Below are 19,280 nucleotides of genomic sequence, written 5' to 3'. Positions count from 1 at the left end.
GGCTCTGTGGTTTAACCCACAGCGCCACCCGCGTCCCCTGATATATTGTAATTTAGTGTAAAAGGAGTTTTTGTTATTAAAACCAAGCAAAAGTTATTTTGCATTTCTGGAATGTGTGGTCTCCCCAGCACGCCTTTTGCAGAGCAACTAATCTGCAAAATAGGCAACAAGAAAACCCTCAGGGTGTTTCTCAACCATGTCCTTGTATGAGTCTGTGCTTCTAATCTTGCCTCCCTTCTCTCCCCTCCGAAAAGAGAAGGCAGCAGCAATGAAACAAACCCAATGAAGTTTTAAAGCAAACTTTATTGTGGAAAGAGAAAGAGGCGTGGAATAATCTCCATCACGGCGGAGCCTCCAGATCAGAGAGGCGTCGTCGATGGGGCCTTTGTGAGGGAGAAGGAGAGAACAGGCGCGAGGCTGAGCTCTCAGGTCTCCGGCCTGCACAGACACCACAATTGCCCTTGATTCTGCCCCCCCCCCCCAGATCACTTGCCCCTGGGCATCTTGTCGGGATAGCCCTGGAAGAAATCGTTGCACATCATGGCCACGCAGGCCAGGAAGACGGCGTACTCTTGGAAGTCCACCTCGTTGTCCTTGTTGTTGTCTAAGTTGCTCATGATCCTCTGGAAATTCGTCTCGTCCTTCTTTTTCTGCGGGAGGGAGGTTGGATTTCATTGGTGGGCGAGGTTTAAAAAGAGATCTGGGGTTGCCACGACGTGGCCGGGAAGGAAGGGGGGCTTTCCAACCCTTGCTGCGTTGTGCAAGAGCTTTTGCCTCACCAGCTTTACAGGGGAAACTGGCTGTTTATTGCTGAATCAGAACGAATGCCGATTCGCAGAAAACCCAATTGACATTCATTCTGATTCAGCAGTAAACATTGGGGGGTAGTTCCCTGTTGCCCCAGCCACTCTGGGCTTCTTCTAGCCCCAGAGGCTAGGATCCAGAGAAGGTCTAACCTTTTTGCATGTACGTGTTTTTAATTATTGAGGTACCGTATTTTTCTCTCTATAAGACGCACTTTCCCCCTCCTAAAAAGTAAGGGGAAATGTGTGTGCGTCTTATGGAGTGAATGCAGGTGGGAGGCTCTGCTCAGCACTCCCTTTAAAGAGCCCCGTGGAGCATGTGTGAGGCTCTTGGGGGCTTTTCCCCGAGGAGGGAGTAGGGCTGCCCTTCTCCCTCCTCGGGAAAAAGCCCCCAAGAGCCGCACACACACTCCACGCACTCTTTAAAGGGAGTGCAGCTCTTGGGGGAGCCTTCATCCCCCTGCCCAGGAGAGGCTGTGCGCAGCTATCCCATAAGCCAGGATAGCAAGAGGCTATCCCAGAAGCCAGATCCCTCTTGCTGTTCTGGTTTATGGGATTCAGAATTTTTTTTTTTCTTGTTTTCCTCCTCCAAAAACTAGGTGCGTCTTATGGTCTGGTGCGTCTTATAGAGCGAAAAATGCGGTAAGTAGTGCCATCTGCTGCCTTGGTAAAATGCACACCTTGCTGAAATGCACACCTTTCAATTACGTCTGTCTCTCTGACTTGCTTATGTGCCCTGCTTCCCCATTGGGCTTTTGTATAGCCTGCACATGGATGGAGGACGATGGACACTCATAGCCACCAGACTGCTCCAATGGCCTGGAGCGCAAGGCACACCCGTCTGCTAGTTGGGTCTTGCCCAGGGACGGGGAGCCTGTGGCCTTCCAGACTCCAGCTCACATCAGCCCCAGCCATAATGGTCAGGGATGAAGGGAGCTGGCCATATCTGGAGGGCCGCAGGGTCCCGCACCCCTGTCCCGGACACATGTCCCAACCAATCAGGGATCACCCATTAAATGCACATGCAAAGGTGTGAAGCAGGAATGGGGAGCCTGTGGCCCTCCAGATGTGGTTGGACTTCAACTCCCATCAGCCACTGGCTGATGGTCAGGGATGCTGGGAGTTGTGGTCCAGAAGCAACTGGAGAGCTCTGCATTAGAAGACGCAATTGGGATAGATGTCGGAAAGGCAATTGCCAGTCTAGTTCAGGGATTGGGAGTCTTTGGGCCCACTAGATGTTGCTGTATTCCAGCTCCCATCAGCCCCATCACCCATCAGTCAGTGATGATGAGAGTTGTAGTCCATCTGGAGGGCCAGACGTTCCCCACCCTTGTCCTGGGCACATGTCCCAACCAATCAGGGATCACCCAGAGATTCTAGTCCTCATGGTTCAGAATAAAGGGCAGTGTGTCTCCAGAGTTTCAGGAAAAGATTCTGTTGCAGCCCTACCTGGAGAAGGCAGGGATCGAACCTTCTGCGCACAAAGCAGATGTTCTACCACTGAGCTGCCCCCCTTCCCTGAAAAATAATGTAAGTTTCTAGTCCTCATGGTCCAGTAGCTCTCCAGGATTTCAGGAAGGGATTCTTCTGCAGCCTTCCCTGGAGATGCAGGGGACCTTCTTGAGAAGGAGATGTTCTCCCCCATCGAGGTTCCCTCCTTTGACTTACCCCGAGGAACCCAGGCAGCTCCTTCAAGAGCAGCTCCTTCAGCTCCGCCTTGTTCAACTTGAACTTGTCTCCTTCCTTGCCGGAGTAGTTGTGGAAAGTTGTGACCATCACCTCCAGGGCCTTCTCCAGGGGACTCGCCATTTTCGGATGCTCTCGGAACCTGGCGGTGGCAGAAGAGCGGGTTGGGAATGAGAAAGCCGGTCAGGTGGTGGACGGTGGTGGCGCTTGCCCATTGAGACTGGCTGGGCAGACAACAGGGAAGCCAATGGGAGGTGGAGCCAGAGCCAAGGAGAGGCGGAGCCAACTAATTCCGCCTTTGTCCCCATCCTCCTCCTCCTCCTCCTCTCTTCTGCAAAGGCAACCCTAAGGCTATGTTTGCACCAGATATTTAAATCACTACGATACCACTTTAAACACTCATGGCTTGCCCCAAGGAATTCTGGGAGCTGCTGATTGTTATGGGTGCTGAGCATTGGTAGGAGACCCACCCCGCCTCCCTCCCAGAACTTCAATTCCCAGAGTGGTTTGACAAGCAATCCCTTTTCTTCCCAGGGAACTCTGGGAATTGTAGTTCTGTGCCTCGCATAGAGCCCCAAATGTTTGGAATCTGTATTGCAATATAATTTATATATTGGAGGAGATTCTTGAGAGTCCCATGGACTGCAAGAAGATCAAATCTATCCATTCTTAAGGAAATCAGCCCTGAGTGCTCACTGGAAAGACAGATCCTGAAGCTGAGGCTCCAAGACTTTGGCCACCTCATGAGAAGAGAAGACTCCCTGGAAAAGACCCTGATGTTGGGAAAGATGGAGGGCACAAGGAGAAGGGGATGACAGAGGATGAGATGGTTGGACAGTGTTCTTGAAGCTACTAACATGAGTTTGACCAAACTGCGGGAGGCAGTGGAAGACAGGAGGGCCTGGTGTGCTCTGGTCCAGGGGGTCACGAAGAGTCGGACACGACTAAACGACTAAACAACATCAACAACACGGGAGTCATGTAGACATATCTCAGGGTCAGTGTACTCATTTGAAGCATGGTGCAAGTGCTGTCAGTCGCATTATAGTCTATCCTTCATTGACAAGTCAATGCAAAGCAGCTAAGAAAGTTCTGGCTAAGACAACTGGGGATTCTTGTAAGAATCCATCGGAGGATTCCATGCAAATTTTGATCAAACGTACAGTAGTTTGGGATACAAGAGTCTGCTCAACAAGAAACAGAACATACAAAAGCCCAGTGGCAGGAACTGGGACTTCTTGTAATGGAAAAGAGAGGATGGAGACAAATTCTGGGAGCTGGTGGTCTAGGGTTTAAATTAAGTGAGATAAGGTGGTGGGAGAAATTTCAAATTGCCAACACCAACTGCAGATGTCTGCTATAGATCCAAGAGCTATGAAGCAATACAGGAATGAGGGTCAGAGTAGGTTTAAATGGTGGTACGACTGATGCCTTTAAAGCATCACGAGGAATGAATCAAGGCTGCATTCTGGCTCCCGCTCTTTTAACGTCTATATTAACGATTTGGTGCCATATTTAGCCAACGCAAACTTCCCCGCTGCAGTAATTAGGGACAGAAAGATCTCAATAGTGATGTAAACAGATGATTTAGGGCTCCTCTCTCTTTCCCGATTGGGTGTCAAAAAATCTCTTGGAGGTGCTCAGCACATACTGTAAGCAGGAAAGCCTATCCATAAATTAAGACCAACAGTATGATTTTTGGCAAACATAGTCCTAGGTATAAATGCTCTTTAGAAAGGGACACAGGTAGCGCTGTGGTCTAAACCACTGAGCCTCTTGGGCTTGCCGATCACAAGGTCGGCGGTTCGAATCCCCGCGATGGAGTGAGCTCCTGTTGTTCTGCCCCAGCTCCTGCCAACTTAGCAGTTTGAAAGCACACCAGTGCGAGTAGATAAATAGGTACCACTGTGGCGGGAAGGTAAACAGTGTTTCCGTGTGCTCCGGTTTCTGTCATGGTGTCCCATTGTGCCAGAAGCGGTTTAGTCCTGCTGGCCACATGACCCGGAAAGCTGTCTGTGGACAAATGCCGGCTCCCTCGGCCTGAAAGTGAGATGTGTGCCGCAACCCTATGGTTGCCTTTGACTGGACTTAACTGTCCAGGGGTCCTTTACCTTTTACTTTTTTACCTTTGCTGCTTAGATCAGCAAGCTAGGGGACAAATGCGCTCATTTAGAAACCTGTGTGTACTCTTTAGCAAAACCCTCTCTTGGAAGTGTCATATGGAGACAGTGAAAATCAAAGCACAGAAAACCATAGGGGCATTGATGAAGTTCTGTTGCAACGGCGGAGGGCAGGTGATTGAACCTGTCCTAAATATATTTGGTAGCAAAGTACTTACTCGAGTAAATCTGGGGCTCTGATTTGAATTCTTATTAAAATTTTGTAAATGGTGCAAAAGATATATTTTTGGAAGCTATACTTTCTACCATCAGGAATATTAGCAGTTCTTCTTAGTAAAGAATCCATGTGACCAACATTCAAGGCAAGAGCAGATGGCACTCAATTAAACTACCTTTTAAAAATGGCTCCTATGCATATTGAGCCATCATCAAAAGGTGATTTGGACTATTATTATTTCCCAGAACTGAGCTCTGCTTCGATGAGGAGTAAGTGTGAACTAAGGGATTGCCTTTTCTGGATAGAATCCAGAAGGAACTGCCCACAACCAATTTCCCCCTTGGTATCCGCTCTCCAGAAAAGAGCATTCTAGAGCTAATTTTCTGACCACACTCTCGCCAGACAAGAAATGTTTTGCTTGCGCTGCATCTCCCAAGTGATGCCCGCTGCAGTCGTGGATGGTCACTTCAACAAGATCCATCATTCAAACAGACTTTTTGGTTTGCCTCCGGTAGAAGATATCACTCATTATCTGTTAGCCTGTCCCTTGTATAGAGAGACCCAAGAGATCGCTTTCTGAAATCTTTGCACATATAAGCAAGCAGTCCCACCCTGGCAGAAATGGTTTGGTTTCTTTAGAGTGACAATAAGACCTTTGTAACATACAGAGTGGCCCTTTATGCACTGGCTGCGGGGGAAAAATCAGGAAAAAGGAGTTAAAGAAAATCACTATAAATCGTTGTGGTGATTTGGAGGCTTCATCTGGAGTCAAGATGGATTTGAGTTTGTTGGTGTCTCTGGTAACCATTCTCTCTTACATCATGGAGGTTGGCAAATTGGATTTTAAAAAGGCAAGGTAATATTAGAACTGCTGCTGTCAGAGATGCGCAAGGGAAACTGTGTTTTAACGCTGAGGAAAGTCTTTTTTATATTATGGATTTTTACGTTATGGGTGTACGTTCTGTATTATTTTCTTAACTCTATTGCTTAACGCAAGCCTTTGTCTAGAACAAGAAACTTATGAGGTGGATGGCATCAGAGTCTATATTTTTATTTTTCATCGCCTCCAGACTGAGGTTTGCTGGAGGGAGACCACACCCGGCTTTAGTCAACCACAGAATCTGGAGATGGTAAAAAAATGAAAGAGGAAACTCTGAGTCACGATGAAAGAATCGGTAGTAGAATTTGGTGGCAAAGTCGGGGGAGGCTTGAGTAAAACAGATGGGAGGGGGGAAACGCCAGAAAGGGATCTGTACTTATTGGGGTGGAGGTGATACGTCTGTCCCCTAAACTGATGGTTCTTCCTCTTGATCCCAGATGAGTTTAGTTGCAGTCAATCGCTGGTTTTGGAGGGCAGGAGTTGAGGAAAGCACATTGTGTGCATGTTCTGGCACACCTTTTAGAGTTAAGTGTCAAGAGGCCAGTCCTCATGACTAGGGAGTTCTATCTGGAGGGAGGGGCCGTTTTCGGGATGAGAAAATCAGCCCATTTCAGTTTCCCTCAGTTCCTTATTTTGCCAACTTTAAGTTCAGCACTCCACATTTCCACATCAGCTTTCTGCCTTGATCCCCGATTAAAAACCATTTAAAAAAAACTTTAAGAATTGACCCCTGAGCTTGCTTCCCCCTCATGAAAATTCGTCAGCAACTTATTGCAATATTTCCCCTAATAGACACATCCTTGGAAGTAATTTTGCCTAATATAATACATTCTATTTTCACAGATTAACACATTTTAAGGCACACATTCCCCTAGTCTATGCCTTTTTTGGGGGGGGGTACACATTACTTGGCTGGAGAACCGCCTAGCAAAATTCAAAGATGTTCGAATTTCCAAAGGTTGGCTGTTTTTGTGCTATTTTGGAGAGAGTGGGGTATATAGGTTTGTTTACCTTTAAATACAAACTGAGCTGAATCCGCCCTCCCCTTCACTACTTAGCTGATTGTGATCCAGAGGAGAAAAGTCGCTTCGTGATCAGCTGAATGCGCAGTCTGAGATAGGGCAGGATAGACACAAACAGGATTGCGCTGAGAATTGCGCACACAAAACCCTGAGGTCCCATCTGTACTGAGCATTTGAAGCACCCTTCTTTATTTAAGTGGTCCCCCACCACCACAAAAATCTTGGGAAACATCGTTTGTTGGAGTGCTGAAAGTTCTTAGGTGACACCCCCCCCAAAATTCTCCACACAGAGCCCCAATTTCCAGAGTCTATCCATCTCTCTCCCTGTGAAACTGGCAATTGCAGCTCTGTGAGGGGAATATTTGCTGTCACATACAGAGACACACTCCTCATTTGAAATGAAAGGTGAGGACCAGCTATCAGGTTCCAAAAGAATCAGTGCCTTCTAGTTGTCCAGAATCTGATCATGGGTTGTGGAAGGGCGTGGGAGCAATGCCTCCTACTTTAAAAAGCCACACCCTTTAGCCACTGGGAAACTGAGCATGCACAGAATGCTATTCTTGGTAGGAAAGTCCTGTTATACAGTCGTACCTCCAATGTTCTGGCTCCCAAACGATCGGAAACTGGAAGTGAATGTTCCGGTTTTGGAATGTTTTTTTGGAAGCCGAACATCCGACGGGGCTTCTGCGTCTTCCAATTGGCTGCAGGAGCTTCCTGCAGCCGACCAGAAGCCGCGCTTTGGTTTACGAACGTTTCGGAAGTCGAACGGACTTCTGGAACGGATTCCGTTTGACTTCCTAGGTATGACTGTATAGATAGATGAATAGACAGACAGGCAGATAGATACCTAGGCAGCCACACCCTTTATTCACTGAGCATGTGCAGAGTGCTGCTTGGGAATGGGGAGAGAAAGCCCTGCCTGCTATAAAAATCAAACCCACAGCCATTAGCTGCTGGGAACCTGAGTGCACGCAGAGTTTGGCCCTTTCTGTTTGCTGAATAACAGCCCTTTGCAAGCATATTGGATTGCGTAGGAATCAGGGGCGTCTTGTAGAGTCGCTGTTCTGCTCTCTGTTGCTACCTGTGGTAAGACTGGCTGAAGGGAGTGGAGGGACACGACGCCCATTTCCTCAGCGACTGCTAGCAGATTGCCGTGCATGACACACACTGGAGAAACAAATTGCACCTCTGCAAAATAGGTCCGCTTTGGATGAAAACAGTCGTTCTTACATCTTTCGAATACCGGTGTAACACTGAAGAACATCTGGGGACTTGAAGCTCCTTTCCAGGGCTGGTAGCTTTAAGATCTGGGGAAGATTTCTTGTGTGTGGGCGAGATCCCACATCAAGACTCATGCTCCGAAATGGACATATTGAAATCAATGGACTTACGTAACATTGAGTTGCAGCCGGTGTCACTCCTCCTCACAGCAGACCCACAGAAGTTAATCAGCATGGGGTTGTATCCAACCACATTCTGCTCAGGGCCATTGCAATTAACAAACCTAAGTTCGTGTCGATTAACTTCAGTGGGTCTACTCTGAGTAGGGCTACCACTGACTACAGCTCAACGGCGAATTTTGGTCCCTTAACTTCACCGCGTCTGCTCTAAGTAGAATTTAGTTGGGTGACCACCCTAAAAAACCACTGATTCCTGTGGGTCTACTCTAAGTAGGGCATATTTGGCTACTACTCCCAAGCCACAAGGAAGTTCTGCACTTCTGAAACGGCATCTGGACTCTGGTCAGTCATGTCAGCCTCTGCACAACATTAGGCTGAAACTGATGGCCTCATCCTTGTTCTATTTAATTTAATTTAATTTTTTTAGAAAAGCAGACTAGGCACGTAAAAATAACAAACAAGACTTACCACAGCAACCAAACACCGAAGCGATCGAGGAGGCTACAGGGCAGGATATGAGGGCTTGTGGCAACTCGAGCCATATTTAAAGCCTCGGCAAATCCACCCTTTTATTTCGGTTGCGAAAAGTGTACACCCACCGGGTTCAGAAAGAGACCAATAAGGATCTCCCCAGGGTGTGTTTTTTTGGGGGGGAGGCTGGTGAGGATGCGAAGGCCTTTGTGATTGCTGCCTCGCCCCTCTCTTTTGCACTCATCCCCGCAGCCCTCTCTCCAAATTCCCAGACCGATTCTTTCCATCTGTCTGGCAAAGAACGGCCTTGAAATGCCAGCTTTGGAAAGGCCAGCGTAGAAGTTCCAGAAAACAGGAGCGGGAGGGAAAGCAAGGCTGGCAAGTCAGAAGAAGGGAAAAGAATAAGCAATGGGAAATGATGACAAATGCATCTTTAATGCACCAGGTCCGCTGGTAAAATTATTTTTATTCTTGGTAGTCGAGCCTGCCCTGTGGAACGCCCTCCCATCAGATGTCAAGGAAATAAACATCTATCTGACTTTTAGAAAACATCTGAAGGCAGGGAGGGTTTTGTTTTAATGTTTGAGGTTATGCTTTTTAATACAGTGGTACCTCGGGTTACATACGCTTCAGGTTACATACGCTTCAGGTTACAGACTCCGCTAACCCAGAAATAGTGCTTCAGGTTAAGAACTTTGCTTCAGGATGAGAACAGAAATCGTGCTCTGGTGGCGCAGCAGCAGGAGGAGGCCCCATTAGCTAAAGTGGTGCTTCAGGTTAAGAACACTTTCAGGTTAAGTATGGACCTCCGGAACGAATTAAGTACTTAACCTGAGGTACCACTGTATTTTGATGGAAGCTGCCCAGAGTGACTGGGGCAACTGGTCTGATATAGAAATAATAAAATAAAATAGTTATTGTTGTTATTGTTATTGTTATTATATAAATGTCCAAGACTGATAAGTCTGAAAGTATCTAGTAGTCTCTCCTGACACATTAACTTCCACTCTCACAGCTTGGTTTTTGGAGACAGTTCAAGACAGCAATCACCCATGATCCTTGGTATATACAGTGGTACCTTGGTTTATGAACAGCCCTGTTAATGAACTATTCGGTTTACGAACTCTGCAAAACCGGAAGTAGTGTTCTGGTTTGCGAACTTTACCTCAGTCTAAGAATGGAAGCCGAAGGTGGAAGAGCACTGGCAGTGGGAGGCTTCATTAGGGAAAGCGTGCCTTGGTTTAAGAACAGTTTCAGTTTAAGAACAGACTTCCAGAACGGATTAAGTTCATAAACCGAGGTACCACTGTATTACATTTCTATGACATTTTACACTTCTAACTTTGCGGCTCTTTCCCTCAAAGGTATGAGATGCTAAGGATTTGTAGCTCCACTGCGTTGCTGTTACATTTCGTTTTATCCTTTCAGAAGCCATTTTTTCTTGTTTTATTTTCCAATTTTTTTGAGGCTCAAAACTGCTTTCTCGACTTAAGTAACAGAATGAAATAAAGACATAGTTGATGAGAAAGAAGACTTGTCTCGAGATTTCAGAGATGGACACGGGGACTTCCTGGCACGGTTTTTCCAACCGGGGTGAGGAACTTGCTTTGCAACCTTTGGTGAGTTGGGGAGCCATCTTGGTTTTCATAGCAGTCGGGGCTGGACCGGAGGGCTGTCCCGGAAGAAGTCGTGGAAGAAGGTGCAGGCCGCCGCGATGAAGCGGATGTACTCTTCAAAGTCCACTTGGTTGTCCTTGTTTGTATCCAGCAATGCCATCAACTCTTCGAAAGCACCGTCTTTTATTTGAAGCTAGGAAAGGAAAAGAAATGAATGGTTGAGAATGGAGAGAAATGATCGGGGACTGAGGGTCCCTTTCAGAATTATCAGCCTAATCATCACCGTCAGTGAATGAGGGATCATTAAAGAATTATTATTATTGTAATATCACCCCTATATACATAGAAATGTAAGTTTGTCATCATGCTGAAGTTCAGGTGGCCGCCAACTGCAGCATGATGCATAGCAGGCAGGCAGGAGGGTGAGGAAGCAATGTAGTCCGGATGAGGTGTTTGTGGTTTAGAAAGGAGGAGGAACTTGGGGAGAACTGTGGGAGGATATGCAAAGGGGGTGGGCGAGGTGTAAAGGAAAGGAGGCTAGTCAGATGTGGGGGAATGGTGGTTGGCAAAAAGGTAGGTGGGTTGGCCAGCAGTCCCAGCAGCCTCTATTTTTAGTCTTGACTGATGGGCCCTTTAAGAATTATCAGCATGGTACAACAACAACGGGACGCGGGTGGCGCTGTGAGTTAAACCACTCAGCCTAGGACTTGCCGATCAGAAGGTTGGCGGTTCAAATCCCCGCGATGGGGTGAGCTCCTGTTGCTCGGTCCCTGCTCCTGCCAACTTAGCAGTTCGAAAGCACATCAAAGTGCAAGTAGATAAATAGGTACCACTCCAGCGGGAAGGTAAACAGCATTTCCGTGTGCTGCTCTGGTTCGCCAGAAGCGGCTTAGCCATGCTGGCCACATGACCTGGAAGCTGTACGCCGGCTCCCTCGGCCAGTTAAGCGAGATGAGCACCGCAACCCCAGAGTCGGCCACGACTGGACCGAATGGTCAGGGGTCCCTTTACCTTTACAACAACAACAAGATGATCATAGAATCATAGAATTGTAGACTTGGAAGCAACCACGAGGTCTATCCAACCTCCCTGTAATGCAGAGTGACTGGGGCAACCCAGCCAGATGGGCAGGGTATAATTATAATTATTCTTAACCTTACATGGGGCTCAGACCTGTGACCCTAAGATTAAGAACCTCATGTTCTTATAATGAGTTGGGGGGGGAGTTTTAAATGACTTTTTCTAAAAACCCTGAAGCTTTTCTTTTAGGAATTCTAGGTGCTGAAATCCCAAGGGAGCAGAAAAGTCTATTTGTGTAAGCAACCACGGCTATGCGAATGTTATTGGCCCACAGATGGAAAGAAGATAAAGTCTCTACCAGAGAAGAGTGGCAGATCAAGTTGATGGATTATGCCAAACTGGCAAAAATGACCAGAAGAATCAGAAATCAGGAACACCAGAATTTTAATAAGGAATGAGGGGGGAAATATAATTTATTTTAAAAACCATTGTAAACAGTTTAAAATGTTAGTAGGACTGCAATAACACTTGTAGTTTAATGGTGAATTTTGGATGTAATGGAGATGTAAAGGATTTGGATTATCATAAAAGAGAAAGGAGGAAATGATTAACAGTAGGACCCACTAAGGGGAGGGGGAAAGTCCAAGAAATTCCTTGGAATTTTGTTTTTATGCTGTATGTTCGGTATGTGACTGTAAAACTTTGATTTGTAAAACCAAATAAACAAATCTTTTAAAAACACACCACATCTTCCACCAACTGAGCTATCCTGTGTGGTGATGTAATGATGATTGTGATGCTGTTGTTGTTGTTGTTGCTGCTGCTGCTGCTGCTAATAATAATAATAATAATAATAATAATAACAATAATAATAATAATAAAACAACTATTTATATACCACCTATCAACTAAGTCTCCTTTGCAGGGCTAATTTGGAAATCTACAAAACTGTCCCAGGCACCTCAAAATACCATTTTTCTTCTTTCCTTTTTTACGTTTTCAATCTTCATTTCTCAAAAAAACACATTTCACAGAAAGAATACTGGTGGCATTCAGAATTCCCCTCCAAAACAGGCAGACTTCTGATGAATTTTCATAAGGATTTTCACACACATACTGCTGCAAAAATGTGGAGAATGGATCGGAACAAATTCCATCCACAACCCATAATGCTCAGGAGACTGAGAATGGGGTCGGAAGGAGACCTACGGTTTTCAGGCTGGGAAGCTCGTTTTCCAAGAGTTCCTTCAGTTCCTCTTTGCTGAGTGCGCGTCTGTCGCCTTCCTTCCGGCAATAGCGCTGGAACGTGCAAACCAGCCCTCCCAGGGCCTGCTCCAGAGTCTGATACTGCTCCATCGCCGGTTCCGTTGGCCAACAGCCCTGCAAGGCAAGGAGACGGGTGGATGAAGGGGCTTGCCATTTTTATGCATTGATTAAGGACAAAACGTTTGCACCACTTCTCAAACGACGTTTCCCAAAGCCATGTAGAAATAAAAACCGTAAACAAAGGGAGGTCAGTAGTGCGTTTAATAGGCAGTCCCTGATTGGTTGGGACATGTGTCCAGGACAGGGCTGGGGATGATGGGAGTTGAAGTCCAGCAACATCTGGAAGGCCACAGGTTCCCTGCTAGGGATCTACCACAGGGATGGGGAAACTTTTCAAGTCCAAGTACCAAATTTCCTTTTTGGCAACCTTTGGCATGCCGGAGGTGGGCGGAGGCATAAGCAAAAGAAAGTGAGCAGAATAATATCAACCTTCACATATCATCCCCCTCCACCAAGGCAAGCAAGAGGATACCTTCTAGCCAGTTGAAAACACTGATGGAGGATGAAATTAATGGACTATGCGGAACTTGACAAACTAACGGGAAGGATCCGAAACCGGTGGGACCAGAAATTTACCGAAGACTGGAGTAAATTTACGGATTATTTGAAAAGTATTTGTGATGAACAGACGACGTTTGTAGGTTTGCAAGAAGTTCTGTGAGGAATGATATTAGAAATATTGTAAAAATGGAGAAGGAGAGACAATAAGTTAAGAGATGTAAAGGCAATATTAAGTTAGGAAATGCATAAGAAGTGATTAAGACGGAGGATTATCAGAGGTGCTGATGGAAGTCCAATAAGAATGTATTTGTGATAAATTGTATGGTATGTTTTATAATTTTGTATGTTAAAAACCAATAAAAATATTTATATATATATAAAAAGAAAACACTGATGGAAGGTGGGAAGGTGTGTGTCCTAGACAGAACGGGCACGGCAAGGAGAGAAGTATGACCTGGGAAGAAACCTAGGGACCAGATGGAGAGGCCTGGAGGACTGTGTTCATCTCCAGACCTGAAGTCCACCATCTATGTGATTCTCCCTTCTTGCAATTCCCAGCATATTGCCTCCAGCAGAGAAAGCAGAACATGACCATCAGGGTTAGTAGCCTCTGAGAGCCTTGTGAGCTTCCATCATTTAGTCTTATCCCCTTTTAAAGCCATCTAGGCTGGTGGCCATCACAGCAACGTCAACCATTTACAGGCTACATAAGGAGAGTGTTGCTTGGATCACACCAATGGCCCATCTAGTCCAGCATCCTGTTGTGTGGCAAGTTCCTGCCCCCCCCAGTGGAAATAAAGACACATGACACAGCTATTTAAGGTTAATAGGCTAAATATGGCCACAACTTTATTGGTTACAGGTGATGAGCGGTATTGGCTTAGGCATTGGTCTTAACTGACTATCCGACTTCAGCCCATCCGCTTGAAGTCCGGAAGGGTTAACCACCAGTAGGGGGAGTCCTGCTGATGCACATCAACTAGGAACTCCCCCGGGGTCACCGCCCGGGGGTGTGCCTTAGGCGCTCACCTCCCTAGGCTTCGGACAGGGCTGCGCCCCCCGGAATCCTTTAACAGACTACCCTTCAATATGTGGGGCAGGTGATGGCACTACCTCCCCTCTTCCATCTATAGAACAATACCAATGCCTAACCGCCAATACCAAGGAAGTTGTGACGATTTGCTACGAGGTAGGCGAAAAACCAAGTGGCTGGTGCCAATTTCCCAAGTGGAAAAAATCCTACCAGGCCCCTTAATGGCGACCAACCGACGCGGCCGGGGATTCCCTCAATTGCGCGGCGGTTGAGAGCCAGCCACCACGCACGTGGTGGGGGTGTGAAGCTCTCAACACCACCTCCTTTTAAGGCGGAAGTGGCTTTCTCACAGTGGCCACCCAAGGGAAGCCCCAAAGTGGGACTTGAGCAAAACAGCAGCTCTTCCGGTCCTGTGGTTTCCAGCCACTGGTGTTCAGAAGCAGAGAACCTCAACATTGGAGGTAGGCCATAGCCATCAGAGGTGGATAGACCTTTGGGTTGTTGAGTGAATCCTTGAAGACTTCTTCTTCCAGAGACTGTCTCTCCTCCCCTCTGGCTGAGCCACATTAGACATAGCAAGACACGACACCGACATGTAACAAAAGCATCAGCAACTCTCCCCCCTCCACACACAAAAACAGGTAGCAGCATAATACCCACCGAGATCTCCCAAGTCTCAAGTTCCCTTGTTCAGGAGGAAGGCTGAGCTTCAAGTCTCCCAACCTGTCCAGAATTGCCTTCTGCTGCTCCTATCAATGCCGCCAAGCTCTCCTGCGCCCAGACAGGCAGGCCTTGGGAACAGAGGTGACCCACCCATCAGTTGCATCACACCACCTGATCCTGATCCACACCCTGCCTTGCTTCAGGAGAAGATATACTGCTTTTGTCTGGCACCCTCAAAGCCCCAAGCTCATTTCTCAAATCACTCTTCCACCCAGCACCTCGTTTTCTCAAAATGGTTTTCTGCCCGGGAGGTACCGGGTACATCTCCCTGCCTGCAGTTTCAAATTCCTTTGTCATTTTCAGTCTGTTTCTGCCCATCTGCACCACACATTTAAAGCAGCATCATACGCAAATAATAATAATAATAATAATAATAATTATAATTATAATACATTTTTATTTATACCCCGCCTTCCCGGCCAGAGCCGGGCTCAGGGCAGCTAACACCAGTATAATTACAATAAAAACATAATTGGGGTGTGTGTGTTAAAGTAAAGGGACCCCTGACCATTAGGTCCAGTCGTGGCCGACTCTGGGGTTGTGGCGCTCATCTTGCTTTATTGGCCGAGGGAGCCGGTGTACAGCTTCCGGGTCATGTGGCCAGCATGACTAAGCTGCTTCTGGCGAACCAGAGCAGCGCACGGAAACGCCGTTTACCTTCCCGCCGGAGCCGTACCTGTTTATCTATTTGCACTTTGACGTGCTTTCGAACTGCTAGGTTGGCAGGAGCAGGGACCGAGCAATGGGAGCTCACCCCATCATGGGGAATTGAACCGCTGACCTTCTGATTGGCAAGCCCTAGGCTCTGTAGTTTAACCCACAGCGCCACCCGCGTCCCAATGGGGGGGGGGGGAGACAAATTTAAAATACGGGTTAAAATACAATTTTAATAGTAGCCCATAGATCAAAACCATAAGGGGAGGGAAACATAAGGGTCAGACTGAATCCAAACCAAAGGCCAGGTGGAACAGCTCTGCCTTGCAGGCCCTGCGGAAAGATGTCAGGTCCCGCAGGGCCCTAGTCTCTTGTGATAGAGCGTTCCACCAAGTCGGGGCCAGTACTGAAAAGGCCCTGGCCCTAGTTGAGACCAATCTAACCACCTTGCGACTTGGGACCTCCAAAGTGTTGTCATTTGTGGACCTTAAGGTCCTCTGCGGGGCATACCAGGAGAGGCGGTCCTGTAGGTACGTGGGTCCTAGGATGCACAGTGACACCTTTGCCCCAAGGAATCCTGGGGGCTGCAGTTGGTTAAGGATGCTGGAAGTTGTTTGGAGGTCCTTATTCCCTTCACTGAGCTACCATTCCCAGAGCGGTTTCAGGAGGGGAACAGGGGTGTCTCCTAACAACTCACAGCACCTTATTTAAGCTACAGCTCCCAGAATCCTTTGGGGGAGCCGTGACTGCTTAAAGTCATATCGTAGTGCTTTAGAAATCAGGCATGAATGTGGCCCAAGACTAAGGAGGAGGAAGTATGGTGGGGGCTGGTTGAGGGCAAACTGTGGGCAGCGGGGCAATGCCCCGCTTTCCCTAATCGGTGAGTCTCCGCTGGACTGAGCAGGCTCACTAGGACAATCACCTGGTCAGCAGCCATGCGACAGGCTGGAAGTCCACCTATATCAGAAAAGTCTGGGCAGTGCGACCGGGCTATCACTTCTTCTGCCTGAATGTGTGTTTTCACTGGGGTGAATTCTGAAAGTGCTTCTGTTTTAAACACAGAGGGGGTTTTGTGCGGGTGTGTGGAGTCTTTTAATTATGGAACTGCTTTTTAAAAAAATGTAAATTCTTATTGGGCTACGTATGTATGAAGAGTGGTACATAGGTACTTTAAACAAGATCCCTTGATGGTACAGTCTTCTTCTTCTTCTTCTTCTTCTTCTTCTTCTTCTTCTTCTTCGGCGATCACTCGTAGCCGAGTAAGATTGTCTTCCATGAACACGGTTTTAACAGTGTGTCTGTAGGTGACTGTGGAGGCCAATTCTGGACCCACACATCCTTCCACAGTGGGGACATAGGTTTCTGCGTGGGAGTCGATCATGGTGTAGGTTTGCCAAGCGTGCCTTCCTCTTTGCACGTTTCTCCCTTGTGTCCTGAGTTCGAGTGTCTTCAAGCAGTACAGTCATATACCAGTATACATATCTACGCAGATGTAAGCCCCATTGAACTTGGTAGGATTTACTGCCAGGTAAATTTGTAAGATCTTAAGAAGCAGGATTTGAAGAATTACTGACGGAAGAAGAATGGCAGATGAAATTGATGGACTATGCAGAATTAGATAAATTAACAGAAAGGATTTGAAACCTGCAGGACCAGAGATTTACAGAAGATTGGAAGAAGTATATGAATTATTTGAAGAGCAACTGTAATCAACAAATTACGCTAGTAGGACTGCAAGAAGTTTTGTAAGGAGGACTATTTGAAATATTGCAAGAAAGACTATGAGGAGAATTATTAGTGAATGATAATTAGGAGTAATAGAGAAATTAAGAAATGCAGAATAAGTGATAAAGAATGGAAAATCATCAGAGGTGTTGACAGAAGTCTAAAATATTGTGTAAGATAAGAAATTATGTTATATGATTGTTGGAAATGATATGTTTAAAAAACCAATAAAAATGTATACAAAGAAGAAGAAGAAGAAGAAGAAGAAGAAGAAGAAGAAGAAGGAGGAGGAGGAGGAGGAGGAGGAGGAGGAGGAGGAGGAGGAGGAGGAGGAGGAGGATTTGAACACAAGAGCAACCTCCCCTGCTGCGGTTTCCAGCAACTGGTATTTGGAAACATTTACTGCCTGCCACATGGGAGAGAGAGCACAAGCTCCACTATGGGCTAGTAGCCATTGACAACCTTCTCCTCCGTGAATTTGTTTGATCTTCTTTGAAAGCCATTCAAGCTGATGGCCACCACTGCCTATCTTGTGGCAGCGAGTTCCATAGTTCAACTATGTGATGCACACACACATGCACAAAGAGCCCAAGCCTACACCGGATTGTCTACTCGGAAGTAAGCCCCATTGACTTCAGTAGGACCCACTACCAGGGAAGTGTGTGTACAGGATTGTGCTCTAAATAATCTCACAGGAGGCCTGTTAAGATCATGCATGTTTCCCTCTCTGCCTACCTAGCATGAATGAGATCAGAATAGGGGGGGAAACAAAACACCTCCCCTCTTTCGCCCTTAAAGAAAGCAGCAAGAACATTCTGTCTTAAAAATAGTGTCCGGTGTGCATATAACGTGTCATTTTTGGACAAAGATAAATTATATGCTTCTCTTCTCTCTCTCTTTGGCTTCTGCTCATGAACTTTTCTGTCAATTACAACACGTCAGAGTTATAAATGCAGCAGAATTATGCCCACCTGAGTGCAATGCAGTTTTATATGAGAAATGTGTAAAAATCTAAAGCTAATTTGTTTTTAAGTGCCCTGGAAAAGTGAATTGGCTCCTCCCGAGAGATTTTGTGTGCTGCTGTGGAACTAGGAAGTAGGCTGGGTGGTTGTATAAGAAGAGAAAGCAGGAAGGAGAGTCAACAGTTTTGTTTTGGGGAAAACTATGGAAAAATTGAGCAAGGGCTTTTCTTCTTTTTTTAAAAAAATGGGAACTAACTCAGTGGTTCTGCTCTGTGGGTGTCTTTCTCAGCCTTCAGACTGGGCAAAAGTTTGTTAGTGGGTTTTTTTTTAAAGAAACATGCAAGTTCTATCCAAGACAAACACAGTTCCCAATTCTTCATGGGCAGAGAGGCTGCCTTTCATGGGAACCCCGTGTCACAGTGGTGTGAGAAAGTGACATTTTTATTTGGAAATACGGGGTGTCTAACCTAAGGAGGGAGGGGGGTGGGATTCCACAGTATTATATCCTGCACCGAGAAATGTCAGATCTTTCTGGATACAGAGAGGTGATGGAACAGAAGAAGAGACCAGTGAGAGGCAGGTCAGGGTGGATTTTCTCAGGGCGTGAGACTGAGGAAGAGGGAAGCTCTCCCAGATGAGAGCTGGGAGAATTCAATTCTCTGAATGTGGATTGAAAATTAAGATATCATGAGGGGTATCTATCTATCTATCTATCTATCTATCTATCTATCTATCTACCTATCTATCTATCATCTATCTATCTATCTATCTATCTATCTATCTATCTATCATCTATCTATCTATCATTATTTATCTATCTATCTATCTATCTATCTATCTATCTATCTATCTATCATCTATCATCATTATCTATCATCTATCATCATTATCTATCATCTATCTATCTATCTATCTATCTACCATCTATCTATCATCATTATCGATCTATCTATCACCTATCTATCATCTATCTATCTATCTATCTATCTATCATCTATCTATCTATCTATCTATCTATCATCTATCTATCTATCTATCTATCTATCTATCTATCTATCTATCATCTATCTATCTATCTATCTATCTATCTATCTATCTATCTATATCTATCTATCATCTAT

At 46.2% G+C, this 19,280-nt stretch overlaps 2 protein-coding genes and 1 long non-coding RNA gene across 3 annotated transcripts; all 3 read right to left on the bottom strand.

Moving 5' to 3' along the window:
- Positions 1-283: 283 nt before the first annotated feature.
- On the bottom strand, positions 284-8,754 carry LOC308465085 (protein S100-A4-like). Its single transcript, XM_080984920.1, has 3 exons — positions 8,597-8,754; positions 2,472-2,631; positions 284-650 (listed from the first exon to the last, which is right to left on the bottom strand). Exons 1-3 carry the CDS (start codon positions 8,668-8,670, stop codon positions 486-488), a joined length of 399 nt encoding a protein of 132 aa, XP_080841046.1. The 5' UTR covers positions 8,671-8,754; the 3' UTR covers positions 284-485.
- LOC308465183 lies at positions 6,800-7,495 on the bottom strand. The gene is made up of 3 exons (XR_013980327.1): positions 7,476-7,495; positions 7,245-7,329; positions 6,800-7,173 (listed from the first exon to the last, which is right to left on the bottom strand). It is a non-coding gene; the product is annotated as an uncharacterized lncRNA (long non-coding RNA).
- A 277-nt stretch (positions 8,755-9,031) lies between the features above and the next one.
- On the bottom strand, positions 9,032-14,926 carry LOC308465098 (protein S100-A3-like). Its single transcript, XM_080984939.1, has 3 exons — positions 14,756-14,926; positions 12,445-12,615; positions 9,032-10,408 (listed from the first exon to the last, which is right to left on the bottom strand). The coding sequence occupies exons 2-3, from the start codon at positions 12,589-12,591 to the stop codon at positions 10,244-10,246; spliced, it is 312 nt and encodes a 103-aa protein (XP_080841065.1). The 5' UTR covers positions 12,592-12,615; positions 14,756-14,926; the 3' UTR covers positions 9,032-10,243.
- Between the last annotated feature and the right edge of the window lie 4,354 nt (positions 14,927-19,280).

The sequence above is a fragment of the Podarcis pityusensis genome, assembly GCF_964106645.2.
Source record: "Podarcis pityusensis genome assembly, chromosome: 16".
Classification (NCBI taxonomy): domain Eukaryota; kingdom Metazoa; phylum Chordata; class Lepidosauria; order Squamata; family Lacertidae; genus Podarcis; species Podarcis pityusensis.
The sequence above is the reverse complement of the archived record's forward strand: the minus strand, read 5'-3'. Positions and strand labels throughout refer to the sequence as shown.

Excerpts from the sequence above, each read along its gene's own strand:
- LOC308465085 (XM_080984920.1), bottom strand. The coding sequence starts at position 8,670 with ATGGCTCGAGTTGCCACAAGCCCTCATATCCTGCCCTGTAGCCTCCTC. Across the intron at positions 2,632-8,596 it reads TTCGGTGTTTGGTTGCTGTG|GTTCCGAGAGCATCCGAAAA; the intron begins GTAAGTCTTGTT and ends TGCCACCGCCAG. Across the intron at positions 651-2,471 it reads AGCTGCCTGGGTTCCTCGGG|AAAAAGAAGGACGAGACGAA; the intron begins GTAAGTCAAAGG and ends TCCCTCCCGCAG.
- LOC308465098 (XM_080984939.1), bottom strand. The coding sequence starts at position 12,591 with ATGGAGCAGTATCAGACTCTGGAGCAGGCCCTGGGAGGGCTGGTTTGC. Across the intron at positions 10,409-12,444 it reads AGCTTCCCAGCCTGAAAACC|CTTCAAATAAAAGACGGTGC; the intron begins GTAGGTCTCCTT and ends TTCCTTTCCTAG.